The sequence below is a fragment of the Athene noctua genome, chromosome 4 (genome assembly GCF_965140245.1).
Source record: "Athene noctua chromosome 4, bAthNoc1.hap1.1, whole genome shotgun sequence".
NCBI lineage: Eukaryota > Metazoa > Chordata > Aves > Strigiformes > Strigidae > Athene > Athene noctua.
This window is the reverse complement of record NC_134040.1, coordinates 10,667,573-10,693,604: the sequence shown is the minus strand read 5'-3', so window position 1 is coordinate 10,693,604 and position 26,032 is coordinate 10,667,573. Positions and strand designations below refer to the sequence as shown.

At 44.6% G+C, this 26,032-nt stretch overlaps 1 protein-coding gene across 3 annotated transcripts; it reads left to right on the top strand.

Annotated features, from left to right (window-relative positions):
- Positions 1–285: 285 nt before the first annotated feature.
- On the top strand, positions 286–25,998 carry MFSD10 (major facilitator superfamily domain containing 10). 3 transcript variants are annotated; one of them, XM_074904416.1, is made up of 13 exons: positions 286–390; positions 2,876–3,065; positions 4,266–4,362; positions 8,323–8,426; positions 9,384–9,542; positions 11,316–11,504; positions 15,968–16,076; positions 17,088–17,199; positions 18,550–18,658; positions 20,795–20,885; positions 22,600–22,647; positions 24,008–24,097; positions 25,350–25,998. In XM_074904416.1, the coding sequence occupies exons 2-13, from the start codon at positions 2,895–2,897 to the stop codon at positions 25,454–25,456; spliced, it is 1,386 nt and encodes a 461-aa protein (XP_074760517.1). In that variant the 5' UTR covers positions 286–390; positions 2,876–2,894; the 3' UTR covers positions 25,457–25,998. The 3 variants fall into 3 exon arrangements, with proteins under 3 accessions (XP_074760517.1, XP_074760519.1, XP_074760518.1); XM_074904418.1 differs by lacking the exon at positions 25,350–25,998 and adding an exon at positions 24,359–24,495; XM_074904417.1 differs by lacking the exon at positions 286–390 and adding an exon at positions 439–701.
- Positions 25,999–26,032: the final 34 nt, after the last annotated feature.

Genomic DNA, 26,032 nt, shown 5'->3' with positions numbered 1-26,032 from the left:
TAATGCAAGAAGGAACGGCTGTGGTTTGAGCTGTTAATTTGCGAGGACTGGGGCTGTCTTGACAAGGCACTCGCCTCAGTCTGGGTTGTAAGTCCCTCCCGGCCGCCGGGCCCTGCCTCGCCGCTCCCTCAGCCCCCAGCAGCGGCGCCGGCTTCCCGCCGCGCCGAGGGAGCCCGCCGGCCGGCCGACACCCCCTGCCCAGGCCGGGCGGCAGCCCTCCGTGGCGGCGCGGGGCCGCGGCGGCGGCTCCATCCCCGCCCGGAAGAGGAAGGCCGCCGGGGCGCCGCGGAGGGCCGGGGAGGAGCCGCCGCCCGCCCGCCGGCCCGCAGCATCCCCGAGGGAGAGCTCTTGGCAGGCGGAGGGGGCCCGCCCGCCCTGCCCTGAGGAGCGGTAGGTGGCCCGGAGCGGGGCAGGCTTGCCGGCGGCGGGGGAGCGGGTCTGGGCCGGCCGCGGCTCGGGGTGCGGGTGCCGGGGGCTCGGAGCAGGCGGCGGCGGAGGGTGCCTTGTCGGGGGACGGTGAGTCCTCGCCGCGGACACCACATCTCTCCAGGACCGTCCCTTTCCCGCCCGGCGGCCCCTCCGGGCTTCGGCTGCGCTGGGAAATCGCCGCCTCTTCCCCCTCTCCCCCGGTTGAAATTCCTGCTCTTGACCTTAATCGGGACTCGTTAACGAGTCAGAGGAGCCTTCCCAAGGTATAGCAGGTAAAGCTGGGCCTAGGAAGTCCCAGGGGTAAGAAGGGTGGCAAGAAAACACCAGAAGGACGAAATTCTGCCTGCGGGCAGATGACAAATCTCTGTGCGTTAGGGCAGGGCCGGCTTCGCGGCTGGTGTCTTCCTGAGGGACACGGCCTTGAGCCCCGGCCCTGACGGCAGAAGGGGTGAGACAGGGACGGGGAGCCCTGAGGGGATGGCTGCGAGAGCGGAGCGGGTGTCAGGGTCACAAGTGCCCAGAGAGACAACTTCCCTAAACTGAAAATCCACCCCCCTCTTCGAATATCTCTCAGAAAACAAACGTCATGGTAGAGGTGAAGTGTTTTGTTTTTGCTGATGGGATGCCAAGACCTATAAAATGTTTGGTGGTTTCCTGCCTAGCAAAAAATATGGAGAGGTTTGAACGACAAAACTGATGGAGCACAAATGCAGAAACATGTAGTACCTTGGGATATTGCGCAAGGGAAATTGCATCTGCGTAGCTGAAAGTGGAGCTAAATGAAAGGTCAGTGCTAGCCTCAGTAGGTTCAAGCCGCACAGTAGCTGAAATGGCCATGAGGGTAAGGTGTAAAGGATGTTACCCTGTGTAAATAACCCTGGAATAAAGTTCATCTTGGTCATGCAATTCAAAGGATGAATAAACAAATTGTGAAGAAAACCAAGATAGGATCTGCCACAATGAACCCATCTCTCAACTGTTGGCTGGATAGACCTAGGGCCAGGGAGGATTTGTTTAAAGGAATGGTTGTTTTGGCTCCAGATACTCAAATCATTTGGGTAAACAAAGAATGCTAAATACTTGTAGTGGTGGTGACTTACCATTTTAAATAAAATGATCCTGAACATAACCGAACTGCTTTATTCACTAGCAGATTTAAGAGTATTGTGCCAGGAGTTTAACAAATGGATTGCATGTGGCCCCCTTCCATGTTTACCTTACGGTGTTTGAACTTTAATAATGCTTCAGTACTAGTAAACTGAATCCACAGGTAAAGAAATCTCGCAATAATGTTTATTGCTGAGCATAACAAAGTTTTATGATCTTCGATTAGTGTAATATGAAGTTATATGCACAAGTGCCTTGTGAATGTAATAAAGAATGTCTTGTCTGGAATGGAATTTATATTAAGAACTGCTCAGTGTTTTCAAACTGGACTCATCAAAGTCAATGAATATTTTAGTATTGATTGACTTTGGATGAAATTCTGTCTCCTTTTTTACTCTTTTTTAGTGCAGCAAACATTCAGGTATTTTTGCAGTAGAAGGGACTGCAAATTTGCTTGTTTTATGACTGAGATATACTGCAATGTCTTACAAATCTGAAGTTTGCAGTTTCCTCGTTTGTGTATTACTCCTTGATTTTGATCTCTGTTAGATTTGATTTTTTTTCAGAATATGGACTGACTTCTTTATGTGTTAAATACTGAATGGTTTATGGCCTGCATTCCTGTTTAGGTCCTTAAGACAGTGTTGGAGTATTATCAAAGAAAGTTGATAGTTCTGATATTTCTGACAAACTAAAACGCTGCCTTAATCATCTGATGCCCCAACTCATACAAACTATCAGTGGCTGTCATCCAGAGAAAGAAAAAATGATTTCAAGTTTCAAAATTTTATTGTGTTATTTCTTGAGTTGCTGGGATTTTTCTTGAAGACAGCATTCTTGCAATACTTAGGAAGTCTACTTTTTTAAAAAAAAAAAAAAAAGGTTATTGCTTTAGTCATTTCTAAAATACACTGAAGGCATAAAAAATCTTGAAGGCATAAGTAATCTGTTAGTTACTTGAATGTGGGTGTTCAAAACAAGAGTGCTCTTTCTTATATATTTTACTGGAATGTCGAATTGAAGACATTCGGTAAAATTGCATTAGCATTGCTCACGTGTTAGCAAACCTTAAATGCTGATTCATTCTGTATTTGGGATGTTCCCATAACAGAGTTACTGCCCTTGCAGCATGTTCTCAATGTGAGCAAAGTTGGTGCTGAGCTAATAACCAAGACTAGAGAGTTGAGGATCCTGTTCCCTTGAAAACCAGGTAGCTTTGTATAGCCATGGCTTATATTTATTTTTGTGAAGTCTATAGAAAACTAGAATGAATCAGCAAGATACTCTTATGAAAGGCCTGCAAAGCTTCCTGTTGACTATTATAAATGTAATTTTTCAGAAGCAGAGCACCTGGAAACATGCCTCTGCAAGAGAGGGAAATTAGCAGCAGCTCCATCAATAACAAGCAAGAACAAAACAACAGTCGTGTTATTACAATTGTCTTCCTGGCACTCTTCATTGACTTGTTGGGATTCGCTCTCATCTTGCCACTGTTTCCTTCCATCCTCGATTATTACAGCCAGGCTGAGGTAAGTAACAGTGAAAGTCAGCCTGCTGAAAATTTTAGGTATGAGATCTTTAGGGAGGGATGGAAGAAAAATCCCTTGCCACGGGGCAAACCAAATAGCTGTAGGCAGGTTGATAATATCCAGCACATTTAAATGGTGCATGGACTGAATTTTTTTGTGAACTTGCATAACTCTCTTCCCTCTTGCTTTTTCATTAAAATGTTTTGGGAAAAATTCAGGTATTTCTTAGGGGCTAGTCCTTGTAATTACTGGTGCATTTGTGACTTAACACTGATGTCACTGGGAGACAGAGCAAAGGACAGTCCATAATGGATCTGCATACTTGGGTTTATCTATGAACCAAAGAGATAAGAGCTTTTACCCTACTTCAGTACTGCACACACTCACTTGCTTTCACCTCCAGCGTCACGTTCACTAGGTCTCAACTTCCATTCTTAGCAGGCATCTGGCTGCTGGTCTGGGAACCCAGGGCAGAAAGTTGTGCTGGTTCCCTGCTGTGCAGCTGCTCACAGTTACCGTTCTCAGATGTTACTGGACAAGATGAAGATCTTGTCAGGGGAGGATTATTTTTGCAGCCCACATCTCTATTTCATAGCCCCTTTCCTACCCTACTCCAGCTGTGGCTGTAGGCTTTGTCTTTCTTACAACCCTATCTCTACCCTAACCATGGGCTCTGATCTCCAGGGTCTTCCCCTACTTCCACTGTATTTCTTATAGCCAAGTTCTTCACCTTTTCAGGGCCCCCTTCTTTTCAAGTCCTCCTCTTTTTAGGAACCCTTCTTTTTTGTACCACCTCTTCTTTCTGGACCTACAAGCCCCTGGTTCTCCTACACTAAATAGTCTCTGTGCAGAGGCATAGAGTGTGTCTCTTGCTGCTTTATTAGTTGAAGGATTCAGAACATGCTACTTCCAAGTAGCAGGCTTGATGGTTTAAAGGAGTTCAAGTTCAGACATTCCCCTGCCCAAACTCACCCAATTATCGGCTGCCTGTTAGCAAGTTCACAATTTCAGCTAATTTTAGCCTATGACAACTGATCAGTGAGGAAATTTTACCATGGAGGAGCAAGAGGGAAGGAATCATCTAATATTGTCTCTGGTTCACTAGAGCTCTAGTCACTAGTCATCACTCTGATGCTGTCTTTGAAAATGAAACAGAGAAGCCATCTTCCTGCTTCTATTTACCAGTTAACTGTTTTGCAGGATGGATTCTATTTGTCATTGCAACGTGGTGTGGACTGGTTTGCAGTGATGGTTGGGATGCCTCCAGAACGGAAATACAACAGTGTCTTGTTTGGAGGTATGGCAATTCAACAAACAAGCTAATGGACAAAATAAAAGTGTTGTTTTCAAGTTATTTGCAGTGTTGATTTGAAGGAATGTTGAGGAAAATGACAAATACAAAAAGCCTACTTGCCTGTTGCTAGATTTAAATAACAGAAAATGTCTCTTACAGTAGGCTATAATTGATTTTGTTTTCATCACGCTGATAGCAATGAAGAGTTGGACAGCCTCATCTCTGTCATGTGGAGACACCTGGACAGGCAGGAAGAATGGGCCAACAGGAATCTTAGGAAATTCAGTAAGGACAAATGTGAAGTCCTGCTCTTTGGAAGCAGTCGTCTCTTGTAACGATACAGATTGGTGGGGAGCAGCTCTGCTGTAAAGTTCCCAGGATCCTCATGAGCAGCAGCCTGGGCGTGAGCCATCCCTGGCAGCAAAAGCACCAGTAGCACCTGGGCTGTATCAACAGAGGCAGAGTCAATAGATTGAGACAAACAATTGTCCCCCTTTTTGCAGTGCTTGTTAGACCACATCTAGAGCACTGCATGCAGTTTTGGCCCCCCAGTACAAGAAAGACATCCATAAACTGCAACGAGTTCAGCAGGGGGCCAGGAAGACTCTAGGGGCCTGGGCGTGTTGGTGTTTCGCTGGGGTGCATGATGGGAGAAGGAAAAGCAACTGGCACAAGTAGAAGCAAGTAAGGTTCAGACTGGAAATAGGGAGGAACTTTTTCACAGTGAGGATGGCCAGTGGAACAGGTTGCCTAGAGAGGTTTTGTAGTCTCCATCCTTGGAGGCTGTCAAACCTGAACTGGATGAAGCCCTGAACAGTCTGCTCTGACGTCGTAGCTGACCCTATGAGCAGGCAGTTGGAGTAGGTGACCTCCAGAGGTCTCTTTAAACCGGAATTATCCTACAATCTTGCCCAATTTGTTCTACAGATTGCTCCAGGAATACAGGTCTGCTGTTCCTTGTTGTCAGACAGCCAGCTGAGGCTCAGGAGCCTGCTGTGCTAGACCCTACACAGTCACAGAAATTACTCTTCCTTAACAATTGATCTGCATGTGATTGGAGATCAATCAGTAGGAAACAGTGGAATTAGAGTCTTGTGAGTTCAAATCTCACCTCCCTGCTGGGCAGCTATAGTGCAGCACTGCTGCTAAATCTCATTAGTCCTATTAAAAGCAGGAGAGCTGCTGACTTGCAGGGTCCAGAACCATTTCCTGTCACTGGGACAGTCTGGCATGGGTGAGCTCCACCAGGAGTAGTTCAGGAAATCCAGCAGCATATATGTCATGTTAATCATCAAAGGCTCTTTTGGCTCCTTGTGATCTAGAGTTGTGAGGAAACTGGGATTTCACAATACGAAGATGTGAGCCTGACTGAGTTAATTTTAATTGGAAATTTTAGGGAGCTGAGGCCTCCCCCAAGATAAGCAGAAGGCTTTTAAACTGAAGAGAAAAGCAAAACGTTATTAGAATATAAGTGTGAATGTATTGTTACTATTTAAAGTAGTTTTTTGGGGTTTAACAGACATTAGAAAGTTTATAAACAATTTTCCTCTTTTCCACAGTGTCCTTGCAGGGTTTCTGTGCTCATTTTCAGCCAGATTACTGGCTTTGAATGGTAGGAAATGGCTGTCTTTAATCCCTCAGAAACTGCTTTCTGTCCCCTGTAAGGCCTGACTACATGCTGCCTCCTTGTTCCTTCTCTCTATCTCAGGCTTTGTTTAAACAAGGGGCTGAGAGCTCATACAGTCATGTTGAACTGGATGCCTTTCCTTTTACCTACTGTGTCCTGTACTCTCCCGAGTGCTGTATCCCTTGACTTGGCCCAGTTGCTTTCAAGGGGAAGGAGAAATCTCTGGGCTACTTCAGGAGTCCAACTGACTATTTTACCCTTTAAAGAAAATATAACATCTAATGGGGAACATGGAAATAGAATAGACACTGTCTCAGAAAAGAAGTTGGTATCCCTTGCTCTTTTCTCTCTAGGAGAAAAGTATTGAGAGAAGAGTATTTCGAAGCAGTATTGCATAGTAGTGGGAATGTTCACTAATTATATGGCAGCCACAGGCAGTGAGGGTGCAGACAAGGTGGCTGAATTAACCTGGTATCTGTCACATTTGTCTCAATCTGTTATGCAGGCTTTGATGACAGTTTTTCTTAATGAGCCATCTAATCTGCTAAACCAGCAAATTTCTTCTGTACTTTTCCGGATTTATCTTCTGCCAGATTGAGTTGAATTAGCTCACTGGAGAGTTGACCAAGGCTACAGAAGCAGGGGAAGATGGACAAGCTATCTTAGTTGTAGTCAGCTCCTGTCTCAATCCATTTTATCTGATTGCAGCTTAAATGGTGATAGTGTTGAGGTTCATTATACTTGTGATGTTAAGCAGAGGCCACTGTAGTCTTCCTGCGGCCTTTGTTTCTTCATTGGATTCATCCGCAACAAGGAGCATAGGATTGGAAAGATATTTGCAAGATCATCTTGTTGCTTCTTCTGATGCAGGATATATTCTGCTCTCTTTCATCTTAGACTGCGATCTCTTCAGGGCAGGAACCTTCCCTGCCCTTGTCAAGGCCCTGAGGGCACCAGTACTCTGTTGTAGTGACCAACCTTCACCCACGCACTTTCTGCCCAGTGATTCAGGAGCTGTATTTTGGCTCAGACTTGGACCTTGCCTGAGCTATATCATAAGTATAGCCTTATCTCCAGAACTATTTCTGGCCCTGTCTCTTGGATGGACCATGGGCCTGACTTGCAGGTGTCTTCTCTCCTGAATTGTAGTCTTGTTTCCACTCCTTTCTTTGACCCAATCTCCTGCTGGTCTTGACTGGACTCCCCAGATAGACCTGATGTATAACCTTTGCCTTGTCTGGGACTGTCAAGGGAACTACCCTTCTAGTGACACCCTGCTCTGCTCAACCCATCTGGATCGCATAGGCCTCTGCCCTGGTTGGCGAGGGCACTGCCAGTGCTGTGGTCACACTCATTCCCCCATGTGGAACAGTTGTGCTCTTGCTGCTCCCTGGCTTTGAAGTGTTTGACACATCTGGGTGTTTTTACAGTGCTAGAAATGCAAGAAAGAAAACTTGCATGTTCGTTAACAAACTGCCAGTGTACCAATCTATAAGATTTTTTTTTTTACACATTTTTTTGAGCCATCACAAGCAGCTGTTCACGCCAAGGTGTTCAGTATCAATATCTGCCTCCCTCAGAGTTGATGGGAGCAGAACTTCTGGTCTCTTCTCTGCCTTTTAAAATTTGATAGCTGAATGATCTGAGACATATAACCCAGTTTTTCCCTTAGAGAAAAACTGTGACAGCAAGGCATTTTTTTGCCTGCTTTTTGAGAGGGTAAATGCAAATGAATAAGTGTTTGAAGCTAGAAATGGCAAGAGAGAAGAGGGATTAAAGATCACAGAAGCTGGAGGCAGATTTCAAAGACTCTTGGGGTCTGTTGGAATCACTCCTACCTCTTAGGGTGCCTCACAGCAGTGCTTCTGTCCTTCCCATGATAAGAAGGAAAGAAAAGCTAATTAAGTGTGACAGAATCAGGTTCAAACAATCAAAACAATCTTAAAAGAACTGTGACTGTTAAAGACTGCCTTATGTCTGCTTTAAGAACAGAAAATGTATGTAATCAGGTGGAGAATCAGCATTCTATTATAACCAGTGAGTTTCAAACCCATTCTCACCAATGAAGTAACCAGCGAATCATCCAGTTCATTCCTTTTACTCTGGTCTCTCTGTATATCTGGTCTGTCTGTATCTGCCACCTCAGTTAAATGACAATGCAGGATGATCAGTGTTTTGAGGGTGGCTTAGTTTCAGATATAAAGCTGTTCTTTATAGCTGTTGTTTTACACTTCATTGTGTACTTTTAAAGGATATAATGGACTGATAGGTCTGGAACGGGTTGGCTGGCAAGCCTAATGACATATATTGGTTTGTTTTTTGGGTTTTTTTTTTAGGTCTGATCGGCTCAATCTTTTCCGTCCTACAGTTTTTTTCCTCTCCCCTTACTGGTGCTGTGTCGGACTGCTTGGGCAGAAGGCCTGTCATCTTGATGACAGTGGTATGTGGCTCATACTGATTTTAGTCATGCCATCTCAACACACAGTTGAAGGCACCATGGTCTTGTGGTTAGCACAAAGTATTGGAAACCTAAACATTCTAGGTCTCTTGGTTGTTGACGGCATCTTGCCAAGTCACTTGGCCACAGTTCCAAATGTAGGTGTTTAAGCTGAGCTTCCCAGATCCAGAATTGTACATAGATGATACCAAAGTACCTATCTGTTCCTGGGATTTTCCAGAATCCCTTTCCCCTGGGTACGGGGGTATGATTTCATATGCTCTGTTTACAAATGTTAGACTTAATCCCTGTATATTTTAGTTCCCCAAGTGATTGTTTCATAACCTGTTTCACAGAGCCTTGGCATTGTTGGTTAAGAGCAGCTATGTAACAGTGTAAGATGTGTTTCTTATGAACATGAACATTCTCCAAGACATTTTTTCTGTTGCTGTTACGGGGTTCTAATCACAGAAGCAGTGCAGAGCAAGTACATACATGGAGGAACTCCGCAGTAAATTATATACATATCCCCTTATCCTGTTGGCTTCCGGAGAGTAAATTAAATAAACACGTGTGCTTATGATTGATTATGACATTTAAGGGCTAGAACTGTGAATTCTTCTTATTTTTAAATCAGAATTCTCTTGAAGTTGAAAACAAGTGGAGCAGGATGTACAAAAATGATTTTGTGCCCAGGACTGATTTCGCTCCCTCTGAACTTTCTTTGTTCTTCTAATTTTAATTTACATTTATATGAAGTTTGTATGGATTTGTTTCTACTTCTTTATATCGCTGTCCAGGTCATAGTGCAGTATCAGTATATTCAGACATTCTGGTACATGGGGTTTGGAGCAGTGTTGAAAACAAACAGACAAAAAAATCTAATGTTTATTTGGGAAATATGCAGAAATTATATGAACTTTGCTCTGCTTTATAAAGAACACTTTCTTCCTTCTGCAGATGGGTTTGATAACATCATACGCGCTATGGGCTGCCTCTAGGACTTTCAGCGTTTTTCTTCTCTCCAGGATCGTAGGTGGAATAAGCAAAGGGAACGTCAGCCTCTCCACAGCTATAATTGCTGACTTGGACTCTCCAAAAGCACGGAGCAAGGGCATGGTGAGTAACACATGTAGGGTATATGTTTGGGTTTACTGGGTAACTTTTAACTGATTTAAGGTGCTCGGAATGTCTTTCTCAGGTATGATCAAGTGTAAACATGACTTTATATACTGCCTTGCTTCCGAAAACACATTTTGCTGGTGAGCTCTCAGACTTTACTTGTCAGTGACTTTTACCTACAAGTGAAACACAGATGCCCTAGAGGTGGAAAAACTACCTCTATAAGTGTTGTATCTGTTACTCCTGCTGATAACTGCAATCCTCATTATAACAGCTGAAAAATTGAAAGGTCTCCTGGCCCAGTTTTGGTAGCTGGAAGCCAGTTACAGGACAACCCATTTTTCTCACCTTTCCAAGCTGTGGAAGCACAGCAGCACTGCACAGCACAGTGTGCCTTCTGACTTCCTTCAGAATCTGAGCTCAGAGGGTAAAGGATGTTGCATTTGGCTGACTGAGCAGCGAGTAGTATGAACTGCTGCTCTGTCCTCTTCCAGAAGGCAGTGGACTAGGTGGAAACACCCTGTGGGCTGAACTCTGCCTGTGAATTACTAATTAGATCTTTTATCTTATAAAAACCTTGGGACCCAAACTTCTCTTAACAGATTGTTATAAGCCACTGTGTGGGACAGCTGCTTCTTGGGAGGGAAAGCTTTAGATTTCCTAGTGATAGCTAATGAATTTTCCAAGCAATTTATTATCGTTCTGGTGAGCCAAAATATATTTTTATTCCTGGAGAGGGACAGCCATACAGCACTAGTAAATAAAATGGGTCAGGGCTGATTTTTTAGGACCTGAGAGCAAGTCATATAGTACAGCAAGGCTCATATCCTCATGGCTTATACTCTCTTCCACAGCAGAGTAGGCATGTTCATTCTGCTTTCTGGGAAGGGAATAGCATCTGACGTGCTATTCCCAAACTGTGATGGGGCATTGCCTGGGAGAGTGCTAGCTAGGCAGGCTGAAAGAACCCGGGAGACTGTGAGGTGACAACTGAGTGTGCCCTGGCCTTGTTTACTACTATAGATATAGTTAAATAGACTCAGGAAAGCAGGAGAATTGTGTCCTCAGATGACATGTGTTTGGGTCCTGCAGATGCGAGTATACATCTCTGAATATCTCTTAAAGAAAATGGGCCAGATCCTGCACTGTTCTATTCTTATGCGGTCTCACTGAGGCTGATGACTCAAATCAGTGCCCTTTTAAGCTCCCATAAATGTGTACAGATTCCACCTCTTCTTTCATATATGCTGGTTTCATAGTGAGTCCATAAATCCTTTTTAGTACTTGCATTAAATTCAGGTTCTTCTGGGAAGCCTATCAGCCTGTTTGCTTTATGAGACATAAATTCCTAAATACAGAAATTGCCAAAGCATTTTAGAAGCTATAGACATCATTATGAATTCCTACCATGGTGCTGTCCTCCCTTCTCCAGTTCTGCACTACAAAAGTGTAGGATTATCTGGCTGAACAGTCCCTGAAGTGAAAATCATTATTTTCCTTCCCAGCTTCCTTTCACTCATAACCACATTGCAGTTTGTTCCTGCCACTTTCCTCACTGGACAGAAAATAAAATCGGTTATTTGGAAATAACAGGTTTTTTCACACTTAATACTCTGTTGTGCATTCCCTACATCCTCAGGGTGGTTAAGGTCTGTATCTGGTTACATTTCTTTAAGGCAAATGTCAGGAAATCCAAACTGTTTTAGAACTGAGCTACCTGAACAAACTGGTATCTAAAACTCCATGTCTGTGTTCATTGTATCACTGCAGGCAATGATTGGCGTTGCTTTCTCCCTTGGTTTTACCCTGGGTCCCATGATTGGAGCTTACCTAGCCATGGAGACAGAGAAAGGAGAAGTCTTCTACCTTCGTTCAGCATTGTTAGCACTCATGTTTGCTGCGGCTGATTTAATTTTCATCTTCTTCTTACTTCCAGAGACACTTCCCAAAGAAAAACGGGTAAATGGACTATAAATCTGAAGATCTGTGTTTCTTGCAAAACCTGGATTTGAGAACTGTTGAAATACTGGAAACAACGAAGAAGGGGCTGAGCCAGTATCTCAGCAATTTAGCTCATTCCTGGGACTAGGAATTAATTATTATTATTCAGTCTGGTGTCAGAGTGGTTGCATGATGGTCCCACCTCCTAGCCCAGTGTAACATGAGAAATTCTTTATAGTTAACATGTCTGCTTAATTGCTGGGTTTGGTGTATTAGGTTTAAATTTCTCAAAAACTAATGGGACCCTAGGAGGAAGAGGGTGAATTTTAAACTATGATCATAGTGACTGCCTGAGGATGAATTTCAGCTCCTCATAAAAGTACATGCATCAGAGACTGGATTTTCTTTCATTATATGTTAGAAATTTTCTTAACTATTATCTTGTCTTTGCTTGATTATTTTGAACACTCAAGTAGCAAGTGACTGTTATCCCTGAGCTGTGCTGTCTTCCACAGATACAAAATATCTACATGTGCTAAAACTCAGTAACTTATTGGATTTGTGGGGCCACACATTTATTAACGCTATGATTTAATATTATGCGATCAGATGCTCTCCAAGATACATCTGATTAAAACTCTCTTGGAGCAATCTCATTCAGTTGTGTGGGAGAGGCTGGATTCAGCCCTAGGTATCTGGGTGAAGCACTCTGAGGCTTTCAGCTGGATTGGATCTTTCCTATTGTCACTTGTTTCTCAGCCTTTGAAGTGTTCTTTGTCTCTGGATAGCCAAACCTATTTGATACTGAGAATTGCTCTGGAAACTTTTGTCCGCAGTGTCCCTGCTGGGGCAAAACTTTAGACCTTTCTTGAGTGTTTCCCAGCAGGTTGTCAGGTTGTGTCTCATGTGAAATTGGTTGCTTGTGTTTATCTCCCCAAGCACTACAGCTTTTTTTTTTTTTTTTTTTCCCCACAGCTCTTCCATGTGTCATCTGTTCCACTTTTCTATTTGGCTGTTTCTAAACATTCTGGATAAAATCCTGTTCTTGGCTATAGCTGTATGCTGTGGGGTGGTGGCAACATGTTAACATAGGGAAGTGCTGTAGAGCAAATCTGTATTCTGTAAACAATTCCACCTTTTCTGCAGAAGGATAAATGGCTTCGGCGCCTGTTAGGAGTGTATGATGACTGAACACTTCCCTCCCCCTTCTGCTGTCCTCTTGAGAGTTCTTCTGATAAGCTAGTCTGCCTTAGTCAACATGACTGAATTTTGATAAGAAAATGAGTGCTCTGTCCCTGCTTTTGGGGCACTGTCTCTGTGCAGCAGCGGGTATTACATGAGGTGGGTTAGTAGATGCCTTTCAGGGTCAGGTCCCAGTCATGCAAAACACGCGTGATGTTTGGCTGCTGATGAGGTACTGGTTTGTCTGGCATTGGAGCTTCTTGGATCAGTGTCAGTGTTGGTGCTTTTGTGCTGTTTCCTTTCAGCCTGCATCTGGGCAGTGGCTCCATGTGGTTTATGTGTACTAGGGTATTTGTAATTTCACTTATTAGGCTGCTTTGCTCTTTTCTTTGGTAATTCTTCCCACTTTGAGTGAGGGAGGAGCACTTTTCTTGGCCTGTGGATGACAGAGGAAAGGCAGGTATGTTGGCTGCCTTTCTGGAACTTGGCTGGGCTGAGCTGGAGCAGTGCTCCCAAAGTATAGGAGTGGATGCATTGGAAGGGCAAAGCTGTACAAAGAGGGGAAATGATAATGATAACCAGTAGGAGGATGTGCCAATGGGATCAGACATCTGTTTCCTTGAAATATGCTGTGTTCTCATGATATTCTTGTTTCTCTGTCAGTCCTTTCACAGGAGAAAAGAAGTATTTCACATTCATTCATGTTGGAATTAACTTGTAGAAAGGGGAAGGTGGAGGGGGGCAGGGGGAACAAGGATGAGGTTTCATACAGAGAAAACAGAATTTGTGCTGTTCTTCTTGGCCTTTTTTTCAACTTTTCCAGAAGTTTATCTGGTGAAGAGTGACCTTTTTTTCAACTTTTCCAGAAGTTTATCTGGTGAAGAGTGACTAGAGAACTGTACCTTTCATCTATCAGAGACACTGGTTTTATGTGAGGTGGCCAAAAGCAGCTCTTGCTGTGACCTCCTTGAGAGAAGGGAGGAATAGAAAGGTCTCTAATGGAATCTGTCCCCTTTAAGAGCTTTTGACTTAATTTTTAACTAAGCTAGTCATGGGCAAGGCTGCCTAGCTGAGGGGAGGGTCTTGCAAAATTTTTTTCCTGATGTCCAGCTAATCATGGAAGGACTATGTATAGGGCTATGCGTCATCACTAACAGACGTATGGAAAAACAAGGCTTTTTTCTATGCTTACTAAACAGTGTCTGATTTGAAGGGTAAGGCTGGAGCTTGGAAGGCCCAGGCTGTATTCCTGATTTGGACTGACTCTGCCTTCAAGACATGTTACTTAGTAAAAAAAAAAAAGAAAAAAAACAGAGTAAACAAAGACACTGTGAAAAAAGTCTGCCATTCGAGGTGACTTTTGGGGTGACTGTGAAGTAAAATTGAGCTATTTTGGAGTAATAAATCATAGGCATAGAAATTAAATACAAGTTAGATGTTGCAGGTTTTGAACCCGTGAAGAATCTAAACTCCATCCAGCTGGACATTGACTGAAACTGTCAGTGTACACTTTGTTATTTGGGAGTGGTGAAACACTTTTGTCAGTTTTAGAACAAGATTTTCATTATCAATTGGTGGATGAAGTCACTTCTAGACCACTGCTTCCAGGGCAAAGATAGCAGAAATTAAAAGCCATTTACATGTACACACACACATATTAAAAAATATATAATACGTATATATGTATTTCATAAAACACTTCAGATTTTAAACATACACACATAAAATGTACATCCTCTACTGCCTTGTAGTACAAAGCAACTTGGCACACTGTCTGACATGGAGAATAATTCAAAACAGGTACAAACTACAGGTTATTTTTTTTTATTACTGCAAACATGCTTGAAGAGAGTTGCTTGTTACCAGATTCTCTACTCTGTAGTGCAAACACCACCATGCCAACAAATGCAGGAACTGAGGATTACTACAAGCCAGCTTCAGGAAATCCTCTTACAGACCTTTTAAAAGCATGAGGAAGCTGCTTCATGGGAGTGTCTGTTTACTCTCTCCAATACATGCAGTGGAAAGGGAAATAAATATCCCAGTTTGTTCTGTGTGGATCAGCAGCTTTATGGCTTTATTCGAAACCAGCCTGGTATATTGAACTGGTTGCTGTTGTGAGACTAATGGGATCCAGAGCTCTGCTGTTGGATACTCAGAAGCTCTGACTATCAAAACAAGACAGGGGACATGTTAATACCATATTGAAGGTTGATTTGTTTGCAGCTTTATTAAATCAGTTCATATGAGTCCTCAGGTCATGCACCAAGATGAAGTTCCACTGATAATTTGACCTTTAATCTCTGCCCTCAAGGGGGTAATAGATCCCTCCCTCCCTATCTGGGAGGAGAAGGAAGTTGATCAGATAAAGTCTGTGCAGTGCTTTGAAGATGTGAAATACTGAGTGTGATTATGCAGGATTCTTGAGTCTGTTTTATCTCTTCCTCGGACTGCCATGTAGAGTGACAGTCTAAATTCTCCTACTTTAAAAGGAATTGTTTCCTTAAGAATTTAGACATTATTTCTTCTTCAGTGTTTTAACTTAAGAAGAAAGAAATGAATTAAATTCTCTGTAGATGAAAGAATAAGCATCTCCTAAGCACTGGTGGATGAGGAGCAGAGAGAATGCCACTAGGTGTGTAATTAGGTTGAGATGTACACAGAAGGACCAGCAGTGCTACAAAATAAATTTTCCTCTTTAAAAAGCCGTACAATGTGACTGGGCATAATCTCTCTAGAAATCTCTCTAACAACCTCTCCAAAGATTCTCTCTAAAAATTGTATTTTCCTTTTTGTCCCCAGGAGGTGTCACTGGCTGGCTAAAAGAACAACCAGTACAAAACCAGAGCATTGTTTGATGTGCTCCAAGTACTATTCTCAGACTTGTAGCACACAAGCAAATCCGCACCTTCCCATGAGCTTGCAGGCAGATGTGCCATTATTTTCCCAGTAAATGTTCATTGGACATGAGGGGTGATGCAAAAGTTGAACCAAATAAAGCCACCTTCAAGGATGTGGAGAATGATCCTCTTCTGCTTTTTAAGAACTTGGAGCAGAATCTGTTTTCTGTCTTCAGTGAAAGCTGCTATCAGTGCTCTACCTTCTAGTTACAGCGCTGGAGCCAGTTCTGTGTTCAGAAGGTCTGGGCTGTTGCGGTCACTCAAACCCCAATGCCAGTTGTCTTGTTTCATCTCAGCTGATTTGTGTAGGTGTAGAAGCACATTTGACTGTTATTGTCAATTCCCTGCAGTAGTTACTACACCAGGTTTTTAAATAAACCTCTTTCTTTCTCTGATCAGGTCTCTTCTGTGACATCTGGATTTCAGGCAGCAGTTGACTTGCTCAGTCCTTTGGCTTTATTTCAGTTCTCTGCAGTCACCCGAGGAAAGGAATCCCCTTCAGAGGCAAGTAAGTATGGCTTTTTATATTAATATCATATGTCTTTTTTTTGTGGCGGTGGTTTCTAAGTAAAAACTTTACTCAGACGATTTCAGAAGCAGTGCTCTGTTCACTCATTTAAAACCCACCTTACTAACTTATGAACAAGGAATTGCAGGTTCTTTTGGACGCTGGTCCTGTTATTCCCAAAATAAGTTTTTGGAGGTTAGTGTTTTGAAGATTTCTGACTTGCTGCTTGCTTTTTCTTCAGGTACTGGCTGCAGCATCGGGTAGGCTTTAGAGAGTGAAGAGATTTAAAAAGATAGATCAAGGCATGAGTAAGGGAGATGTGAGTTTGCTTATGCAAGCTGCAAACCAGGAAACTTCAAACTGGAAATTTATTTCTCAGTAAATAGGTAGGGGTAAGATTTGAGCTGGCCATTTCTCTACATGAAATTATTTAAGCTGTAGAAAATAAATCAGTGTTTGCCACCAACTTATTCAGTACTCCTTGCTGCTGCATCAGGAATAGAGTACTATTTGCCGTTTTGTAGAAAACCTGTTAAACCTTGCATTGGCAGTAAACCAGGTAAGGTAATCTGTCACAGACCATTTGTAGCTTAGAAGAAGGGATACTGTGCATTAGCCAGTATCATTCTGAGAGCAGCCTCAAGGTATTAGGTGGAATACAGGTATTGATTAAAATAAATAAATCCTCAGATAGGTGAGGAGGATGTGAGTGTGAGGCAGAGGGGCTGGTCTGGGTGAGTGGGACCAGAGTGACTCAGAGAAAGATCAGTCTTCTTGGCTCTCCTCCCCTCATACAAAGGCAGGTAGTGGGCAGAAGTCATTTTATGGCATGTCTTGTATGGTTATTTAAAGTCAGCATCTGAGGTGAGAACTTCTCCCTGAACAGCTGATAAATGTTGCTCTGCTGTTGTTGTTATGTTCTGAAGCTATGCTTGAAAAACACCATGGTGTTTCTCTCTTCCCCCCCCCCCCCCCCCCCCCCCCCCCGTGTTTGTTTTTTTGTTTGTTTAGATCTTCAGAATCTCAAAATCTTGGGCCTGGCTTATTTCCTGTACCTCTTCCTGTTTTCCGGTTTGGAGTACACACTGAGTTTTCTCACTCACCAGAGATTCCAGTTCAGCAGGTATAACACACTTAGAAGATAAATGTTGTATATTTTGTCTAGGATATTTTCTAAAATCTTGATTTAATGTCTCTTCATTTATTTTCAAGAGAGACTTTATGAGGTTAGTAAAAACACTCAGAAAGCAATCACTGGATTCAGTGATACTTGGGCTTTGCAGGAAGAATTTATGAAAATACAGGCACACTGTTTATCATGAAAGGAAATATCAAATCTACAATTTCTAGTATCTAGAGAAAATCAATACACAAGATTAAATTAAAACTCCTGAAATATAGCTGAGCTAGTTGTATTGATGATAATAAAACCTTCTCTCTTCTTGCCCAGAAGAGTTCTTCAGTATCTTGAAGCACAGAAGAGGCGAAGGATGGAGGGATAGCTATGTGATTATATTTGCTCATCAGAGTTCTGCATTGTATATGATGTACAGTCATTATATCATAGAGTTTGATTTCCTTTAGTCAAACACTTGAGAAGAAAGAGAACAGAATCCACTAACAGCAGCTCAGCTGGAAATACTTTTCCTGCCAGCTCATAAAAAGATTTCCAGCCAGGAGCATGATCTTGCAGCGTGATTCCTTATGTGTGTCCTTTCCTTTGAGTAATTTTCAGGGGGTTGTCTCCTCTTTCCCTGTCTCTCTTTCATTACAGTTCGTGGCTTAACTAATGTGTGTGCATCAAGGGAAGGTTTTCTAGTGTATTAAGGTTGCTGCTGTAGAGTCCTTTCAGGACAGCCATGTAGTGAGATGCACAACTCAATGCTGACAGCACAGGCTGTGTGACAGAGAAGCTTGTTATGGAGGTGAGGACTTTTAGCTGAGAATATCCACATAATTTAGTAGATAAGAGGGGTGAAAGGAAAATTTGAAGAAATATTTAAGGCTGGAGGGATCTTCCTGGTGCAGTACATGATCACTACCATGCCAGTGCCCCTGTTGTGCCTTGGTGACCTTAATGAAACTCTGCACGAGTGGTGGCAATGGTGGTGAGAAAACAAAACACTTGTTCCTTGGAAACCAACAACTCCTGTGCGTATGATACAGGGTAATTAACATGCTGACTCTTTATGGGCCACCCTAGAAATGATAAAACTACATCATAGCAGTCTAGAGACGATTGCACCATTTGCCAGCAGCCATCCCATCTCTATGTAAGACCTCATGGGTTAATCTTCTTGCTGTCTGCCATGGAAACTCATGTCAGCATATTAAGAACTTTGCACTGCTCATGCAAGCACCAAAAAACATTTTCTCTCTTTTGTTCAGAAAAGAGTCTACGCTGAACCTGTGAATCCCAGGGTGGAATGCTCTGTGCGTGACTCCATAATCTGTGTTTTCGCCTCCCTTCTAGCATGCAGCAGGGCAAGATGTTTTTCTTTATTGGAATAACAATGGCTGTGGTCCAGGGAGGCTACGCTCGCCGAATCAAGCCAGGAAATGAAATAAGAGCTGTAAAAAGGGTAATTTTTTTTTTCTTTTCCTCCACAAATCTGATATGTTAATTTTCAGTCCAGAGTGCAATGAAGGTTAGTTGGAGGCTATAACTGTACTTGTCAAATTAAAAAAAAAAAAAGTCTCATCCAGCTAAATGACTTCTCAACACCTTGGTTGTTGAGCACTTACCAGTCTAATTAAACTTCGGAACATTAGAGCCATTTCTTACCTTATCAACTATATTATTGAAACGTTGAACTTTACATGTATAACTGAGGGAATGAGAATAGAGCGTCCATCTGCGCAAGCTAGGTAGAATGCTGTGAAGGTTATGCTTTCTTTCAGTGATTCCTCTTGCAGTGCAGACATTGAAACACAGCTGATCTGTGACTCACTCTGGCAAATTATTTTCAGGGACATCATCAGTCTGGCCATCTCTGTGTTTGTCAGGCTTTCCCGAGCGTACATTTCACTGGTGGACAAGGGTAAAATAGATTCTTCCTCCAGTCTTCAATTTGTGATTATCAGTATTGCACATAACAATAGCATGTACCAATGTTCAGACTGTAGTTTCACTGACAAAAGTGTGCTTTTTTTTGTTTTGCTTGCCTCTTTCCTCATAGAACTGCTGCTGTAGTACTGGGGTGACAGGGAGCGGTTCCCTGCAGCTTATACAGCTGTAGGACAAGTACATATGTTTTGTCATTTATGTTTGTGTGTGCAAACAAAGCAGGTTGTGAGTGTTCTTGAACTTTTGTTGGCTGATTGGTAGTAAGTGTGCTTGGACTGTTAAAGCCTCCATCAATTTACTGTGAGGGTGGTGAGGCCCTGGCCCAGGTTGCCCAGAGAAGCTGTGGCTGCCCCCTCCCTGGCAGTGCTCAAGGCCAGGTTGGACGGGGCTTTGAGCAACCTGGGCTAGTGGAAGGTGTCCCTGCCCAGGGCAGGGGGTTGGAACTAGGGAATCTTGAAGGTCCCTTCCAACCCAAACCAGTGGCAGGGTAATAAAGATTACCAAAGTGCACTGCATTCCAGTGAATTGACTCAGATTTTCTTAGCTGGGGAAATCATCTCTGTCCTACTCCCTGGCAGGCAGAAGTTAATGGCAGTTTGTTGTGTCACATAGGAAGCATTTCTCTGAATGAAAGCTGACAGGGCTGTGTTAGTGCCCCTTTATCCTCTGCATCAACATCCTCCATGTGCTCTGCCAGCCTGCTGTGTTTGCTGTCACTGCACTGCAGTTTATGCGAACTGTGGTTTGCCCCACTAATTGTTATACACCTTCCTCTTTCTTGTACTGGGAAGTGTAGTGACTCACGGAAAAAAAGACACTACAGCTCAAATAGAGTTATAAAGCAGGTATGTTTACTCCGGCTGGGGTGCAAGCCTTGTGGAGAAATCCCCTGCTTGTTTACAGTGGCTCATTTGTAACAGAATCCTCAAAATGAGACATTTGGTCGAAGTGAATACCCTCTTTTATGAAACACGCAGCAGCTTTTAACTGATCTGTCTTTCCTGCGAAAGCTCTGTATGACAGGGGAACATCACAGGGAAACTGAAGTCCAGGCTCTTGGAGGACATGAAGAATGTTTTTAGGTTTGAATTTCAAATGCCATTCCCCACCACTCCTCCTGCCTGCCCCCCTGTTTTTTTCTTCTTGGCTCCAGAAGTATGGACTCTGAAAGCTAAAGATAAAATCAGTCAGTACGACTGACAAAAAGCAGAGGAGCTGTAGTCCTGTTGCACACAAGCTTTTTGATCTCTTGTGCCAGTTCAGGAGGTAGAGTTAAAGCTAGATTTCCGTCCAGTTCAACACAGAACCAGAGGAAAAATCAAAAACCAGTAGATCATGTGAGAGAGAATGCTGTGAAAACATCTTTTTCTCAGCTGTGGGAAATGGGTTGTGGGAGAACTATAGCCTGTGTTCTAGGTGACAGCAGCCTGCATGAGGTCTGCAATCATGGGATAGTGAGAGAAAACAGAAAAGAAAATTGCGCTGATCTGTGGCCATCCAGGTGAATTTGAAATGTCTACTTGGGAAGAAGTGGCACTCTGCTTCTACCTTAAATGTAGTCCCATCAGTGGAGAAGAACTGGCAGGACACCTAGAGCTAGGCTTTAACAAGCAGAGCTTAAATGTAACCCTGTGACTCATTCATTTTGCAGGCTATTATGTTGCTGATTCCAGCTTTCTTGTTAATTGGATGGGCTGCAAGTGTGACCATGCTGAGTGTTGGACTGTTGCTGTACTCTTTTGGTGAGCTATTCAACATACACTGAAGGCTAAGCACAAATCATTTTTCTTCATGTATTAATTCACCCTGTTAAAAAAGATGCACTTCTAATTTCAAACTATAAGTAACAGAAAGTTGACATTTCTGTTTATAAAATGTGAAAGAAATCATGTCCCTTTTTTTTGTGATGCTGTTTGTATCACCAGAAGTTGCCATGGTGATATTTGGAAGCATCCCCAGTGCTCCTGTTGTCCTGTCTCACTGCAGAGCTCTTGAGGATGTTTTTTCCCTCTTCTTATCGGACCTGGAAGCAAAATACTCACTAAGTAGCTCAGCTCAGGAGAAGGGAGACAGCATGTCTTTATGTCTGTGGTGGCTGCATTATCTCTTAGGTAACAGGCTGCAGAGACCTGCAGGCTCTGAAGCTGAAGGCGGGAGCGTAGGGGTGAGCGAGCGTGGGGGTGGCTCAGCGTTGCCCTGAGCAGTGTGGCCCAGGGCCCTGCGGGCTGCACACCACTCGGCTCTCTTGCATTGCAAACTCTGGCTCAGGGAGGGAGCAAAACTCTACCTATTTCTGATAAGTGCAGTTGTTTTTCAAAGATGTTTAAGAGTTTATGTAAGTAATAGTCTGCCAATCTAAGCTGTTATTCAGGGAAATGTGTGAATGAAGTTGGATTAATCTACTGAAGTGCCTATCTGAAAAGAGATTTCAGATATTCCCAGAGCTGCTAACTGTTGTTAAGAAGCTTCAAATATTACAAAAGGAGAAGACTAGTCTTGTGCATGGTACTGCTTGATTTGAGAGTAAACTGTAAACCACGGAATACATCTGTTTAGTAGCTTGCTGGTCTAGGCACACCTGTGTTTGACAGGTTTCAAAATCTACATCTTACCTACAGATTAACTTGCTTTTGAAAGTCCACTGGTGAGGAGGGGTGAGAGGAGGAGGTATTCATTTTGTCTAACTGTGCTTCTAAATTAGGTGCTGCATCTTCCTAGGCTCCATACCTAGACCCCATTTCTTCCCCAGTTAAGCCAGCCAGAAATGCCTCTGGAGGGGCCTCTTTTCCTCCTCGTTTCCTGCCTCTGCCCCAGGAGTGAGGGCGCCTGCCATTAAGGCAACATGTCTGTTGTTCCTGCTCTCCAATTGTCCTTTCCTTCCCAGAAAAGAGTCTGCTTTGTATGCTTAAGGCACTTCCTTCTTGGCAGAAAAGGCCCCTGTTTCAGTAAGAGGGCAGTGATTATGTCCAAAAATTTTGTAACCTCTTCTTCTTGGACTTGAATGTCTGATTTCCCAAGACAGAATGTAGCCGCCCCTTTCATCCATGGGTAGGGTAAAGCCATATGCATGGGGACGGTGTGATTCTGTGCACAGCCACCTCTGTTGGAAATACGAGCTCCACCTGACAAGACCACAGCGATTTGGAAAACTACCAGTGAGCTGATCTGACCTATCCACCCCTTTCCTGTGGGCTCACAGAGTGAGAGACACTAATGCGAAACATCTGTGCGGAGCACTCGTGGCTCTGGGCTCTGCGTGCAGGTTGGCTTTGAGAGAGTGTTTTCATTATTGAACCAGATTAAACCTGATGATTCATTGTTGGTACAGTGCCCCAGAGCTCGGCATATTTCTCTGCAGTAGTAACAAGTTTGGGCCACATGTTTTTCACTATTGCTCTTGTAAATGTTCTGAGCTCTCTGCTGTTCACTGACAGTCTTTTTTGTGGATTTTTCCAGCTGCGGCTATCGTTATCCCGTGTTTGTCAGCGGTGGTGTCAGGCTATGGTGAGTGTCTTTCCTGCTCTGAGCAGCAGCCCTTGGCCACATAACTGACCTTTGTATAGACCTGGCTCAAATACAGAACTGACCTCAATTTGGTGGTGTAGGGCCACCTCGGAGCTGAATGTTGGACTGGTGACTCAGGCTGCTGCTTGGCTTTATAAAAGTCCTCTTTTCCCCCAGATGCATTAACAAGGAAAGCAGAAATGCTGCTCCACACTGTACTGGTGTATCCTTGACGCGATACCCACCCCTGCAGGAGAGAGGCTAAAAGCCTGGAAGGGAGCCCTCCCCGCCAGGTGTGTGCTGCCCCTTTCCAGCGCAGCCAGCGATCCATGACTGCAGTTACCTGCAGTGGCAGCGCGCTGGGCTGTGGGCCTTACGCTGGAGGTGCTGCAGCCTTCGGCTCCATCCCTTCTGTGAGTGGCCTTCACATGAGGGAAGCCAAGGGGGGCTGCTGGAGACAGGAGGACAATATCCTGACCCTGGAAAATTCAGAAACATCCTTCAAGGGAGCACAGTCCCCAAACTGACTTATAGCTGTTTCTGAAAACTGTCAGCACTCCATAACGCATCATTTCAGAGCTAACAAACAGGAACAATCTGTTCAGTGACCATTAGTGTCACACTGTAGGTTTGTACTGTGTAACAGAGCTTGTCCCAGTGCGACAGGGAAACTTGCCGCAGCCTTATTCCTGGTTATGATTGAGAAGGTGAGGCAGAGTGGGCAAAGGCCACAACCCGCACTGAGCAGGGACTGGCCTGAGTTCTCTAAAAGAGATGCCACCCATCGCTGCTAGCAGTAATCATTTCTTCCCAATTCCTTAGAAAAGACCTAAGGAACCTTCTGAAACCTCCTGGGTTTGTGGTGCTGGTTGCTACGTAACCCTGTAAAGCAGAGGTACTGTGTTGCCATCTGTGGATGACACAGCTCTTTCTTTAGCTTTGGTTCGGTTGGTTGCCAGCACTACGGTGCTTGCTGGGGCGAAAAAGTAAAGCTTTGCTCATTAATGTCACTATTATGTTGCTCTTATGTAACTTGCATCAAAGCTTCTGTATTTATTATACACCTGTGACTCCCAGCAAATGTGGGGTACAAGGTAAAGGTTTTGGTGGTGTTTTTTGCCGGGGAGGCGGTGCACTGCACACTGTCCATGACAAGCCCTGGTGTTCTGTCCGTGTGGCAGCCATGTTCATCTTGGTTGGTGGAGGGGGAATCAACGCAGCTTGGGCAGGGAGTGTGAAATGAAAGGAGGGGGAGATGGAGGAATTATCTCTGGAAGAGCTACAGCCCTGCCCTGCTCTGCATGTGTTCCCTGCCCCAAGCAAAGCCTCCATGCTGAGTAGCAGCTCTCTGCTTGCACAGGTTCTGCCAGCCAGAAGGGCCGAGTCATGGGGATCCTGAGGAGCCTGGGTGCCCTCGCCAGAGCCCTGGGACCCATCCTGTCGGCTACAGGTGAGTGTGGCCTTGTGCTCCTTCCTGCTTCTGCCACCCTCCCTCTGCCCCCACAGCCCAGGTGTCTGAAGGAAAAGGGGAAGGGGAAGCACAGAACGTTTCAGAGCCATGAAGTTGTCTCTGCAGAAGTGGTACCCCTCAGAGCTGCACCAGGGGCAGGACATGGTCCTTGGTAGCATCAGCAAAAGCCTCATGAATGAATTTTAAAAGTTTGTACAATCAGAGATAATTTGGTATTGCCTCACTCTTTAAAAATTCCAGCAACAGCATCCAACTAACTAAGCCCCAGGTGGAGCTGTGGGGGCAAAGGAGCACCCCAGAGGGAGCCAGAGACTGACCAGGCAGCCTTGCCTTTCCTGGGCTTAATTTTAGCTGCTTTAGCCAGTGACCCCACCTGCTGAGGAGCCACCTGGGCACTGGGTAAGTGGGAGTTGGTGAAATCAAGGTTTCCTGTGCTGTGGTAACTGGTTCCGCACAGCTCATGAAGCTGCAGCCTATAATGTGCAGTAAAGAACTTTGCAGAGCATCTGTAACCTGTAAAGAGTCCACGCTCCTGCCCCGGAGCCCAGGGCATGGGCAGGGCCTAGCAGCCCTGGCTAAGGCCAAACCCAGCCTGTGCCTAAGGAGCACAGGTGTCCCCTGTACAGGGTTCAGTTCCCCAAGCAATCAGAGGGTAAAAAGGGACAGAATGAGGGGAAGCAGCCATGCAGCAAGTCAGAACGTGACCTTGGACACCTAATGTTGAGTTTGAGCAAAGCCAGAACCTGTTTCCTGCCCCCGTCCCTGCACCAAGCCCTGAAAGGAAGAGCCCACAGCAAAACTGCTCCCGAGTGCAGCACCTGTCCCGCCCTTGCCCTCCCACCCCAGCCCTGGGTTCAGGAGCGTTTCACAGGATGAGGCCGGTACCAGCGGTGAGAGACCTTCTAGAGCAGCCGCGGAGGAGTGCTGGGGTGGTGAAGTAGTTGCCCTGTAAAGCTGAATGAGCAAACAGGAACTTCCCCGCTGCCAGGTGGGCAAGGATGATCATTCCCCGGTTACAGTAACCACGGCGAATGGTGTTCCCTCAGAAGAGAACCAGCACGGCTGGTGGCCACCCCCTCTTTGTAACCCGTGTGCCAGCGAGGAGGGGCAGTGGCAGATACAGTAGTTCTGTGCTCGCTGGTTGTACCAGTGAGTTGTGGAGAGCAGCAGCTTTGGGGGCCCGTTCGCAGGGACAAGCACACTAACCAGCTACATCGTGTTTCCTTTGCAGTTTACTGGCTGGCAGGGGCAGAGATTTGCTTCACTGTCTGTGGAGCTTTGTTCCTCATCCCCTTCATTTTACTTGGTTCTATAAAACAGCCAACTAAAGAGGAGTAGGAAGTAACCACAGAACTATCACCAGCTTCCCAGGACCTCTCCATGACCTCACTCTTGGCAAAACAGTTGAGTAAATTATGATGATCATCAGACAGGCAGAGACCGGCATGACAGCGGCACGGTGTGATCAGCCCCGTCCCGTCAGGTGCTGCTGAGCAGCGCACACGGGGCTCCCCCCTGCCCCTCGCCCAGCCCCACCAGCACACACCAGCCCAAAGCCCCTGCCTGCGGCCGGGTTTGTCTGGGTGGGGCCAGCACAGACCCAACCCCGCAGGCAGCTCCAGCAGGGAGGTTCTAGACGGCTGTCAGTCAAGAGATCGCCACAAATGCTCCGTGGGGCTGGGAGAAGCTGCACCAACGCCTTAAAACACCAATCACTACCAAAAGGGAGAAGCTTACTACAGGCTGCCTGAGCCCAAGGGATGCTTTGGCACCAGTTGGACTGTTTTTAATATACAGTTAAATTTTGAGCTCTTCTTTATGTTTTTTGATGACCAAGCGTTGTTGTTCTTTTTGCATTACAAATAAACTGTTACATTGTACAGCTGTCTGGGCAGTTAATCACAGTGAAGGTGT

Excerpts from the sequence above, each read along its gene's own strand:
- MFSD10 (XM_074904416.1), top strand. The coding sequence starts at position 2,895 with ATGCCTCTGCAAGAGAGGGAAATTAGCAGCAGCTCCATCAATAACAAG. Across the intron at positions 4,363-8,322 it reads CAACAGTGTCTTGTTTGGAG|GTCTGATCGGCTCAATCTTT; the intron begins GTATGGCAATTC and ends TTTTTTTTTTAG. Across the intron at positions 22,648-24,007 it reads AGCGGTGGTGTCAGGCTATG|GTTCTGCCAGCCAGAAGGGC; the intron begins GTGAGTGTCTTT and ends CTGCTTGCACAG.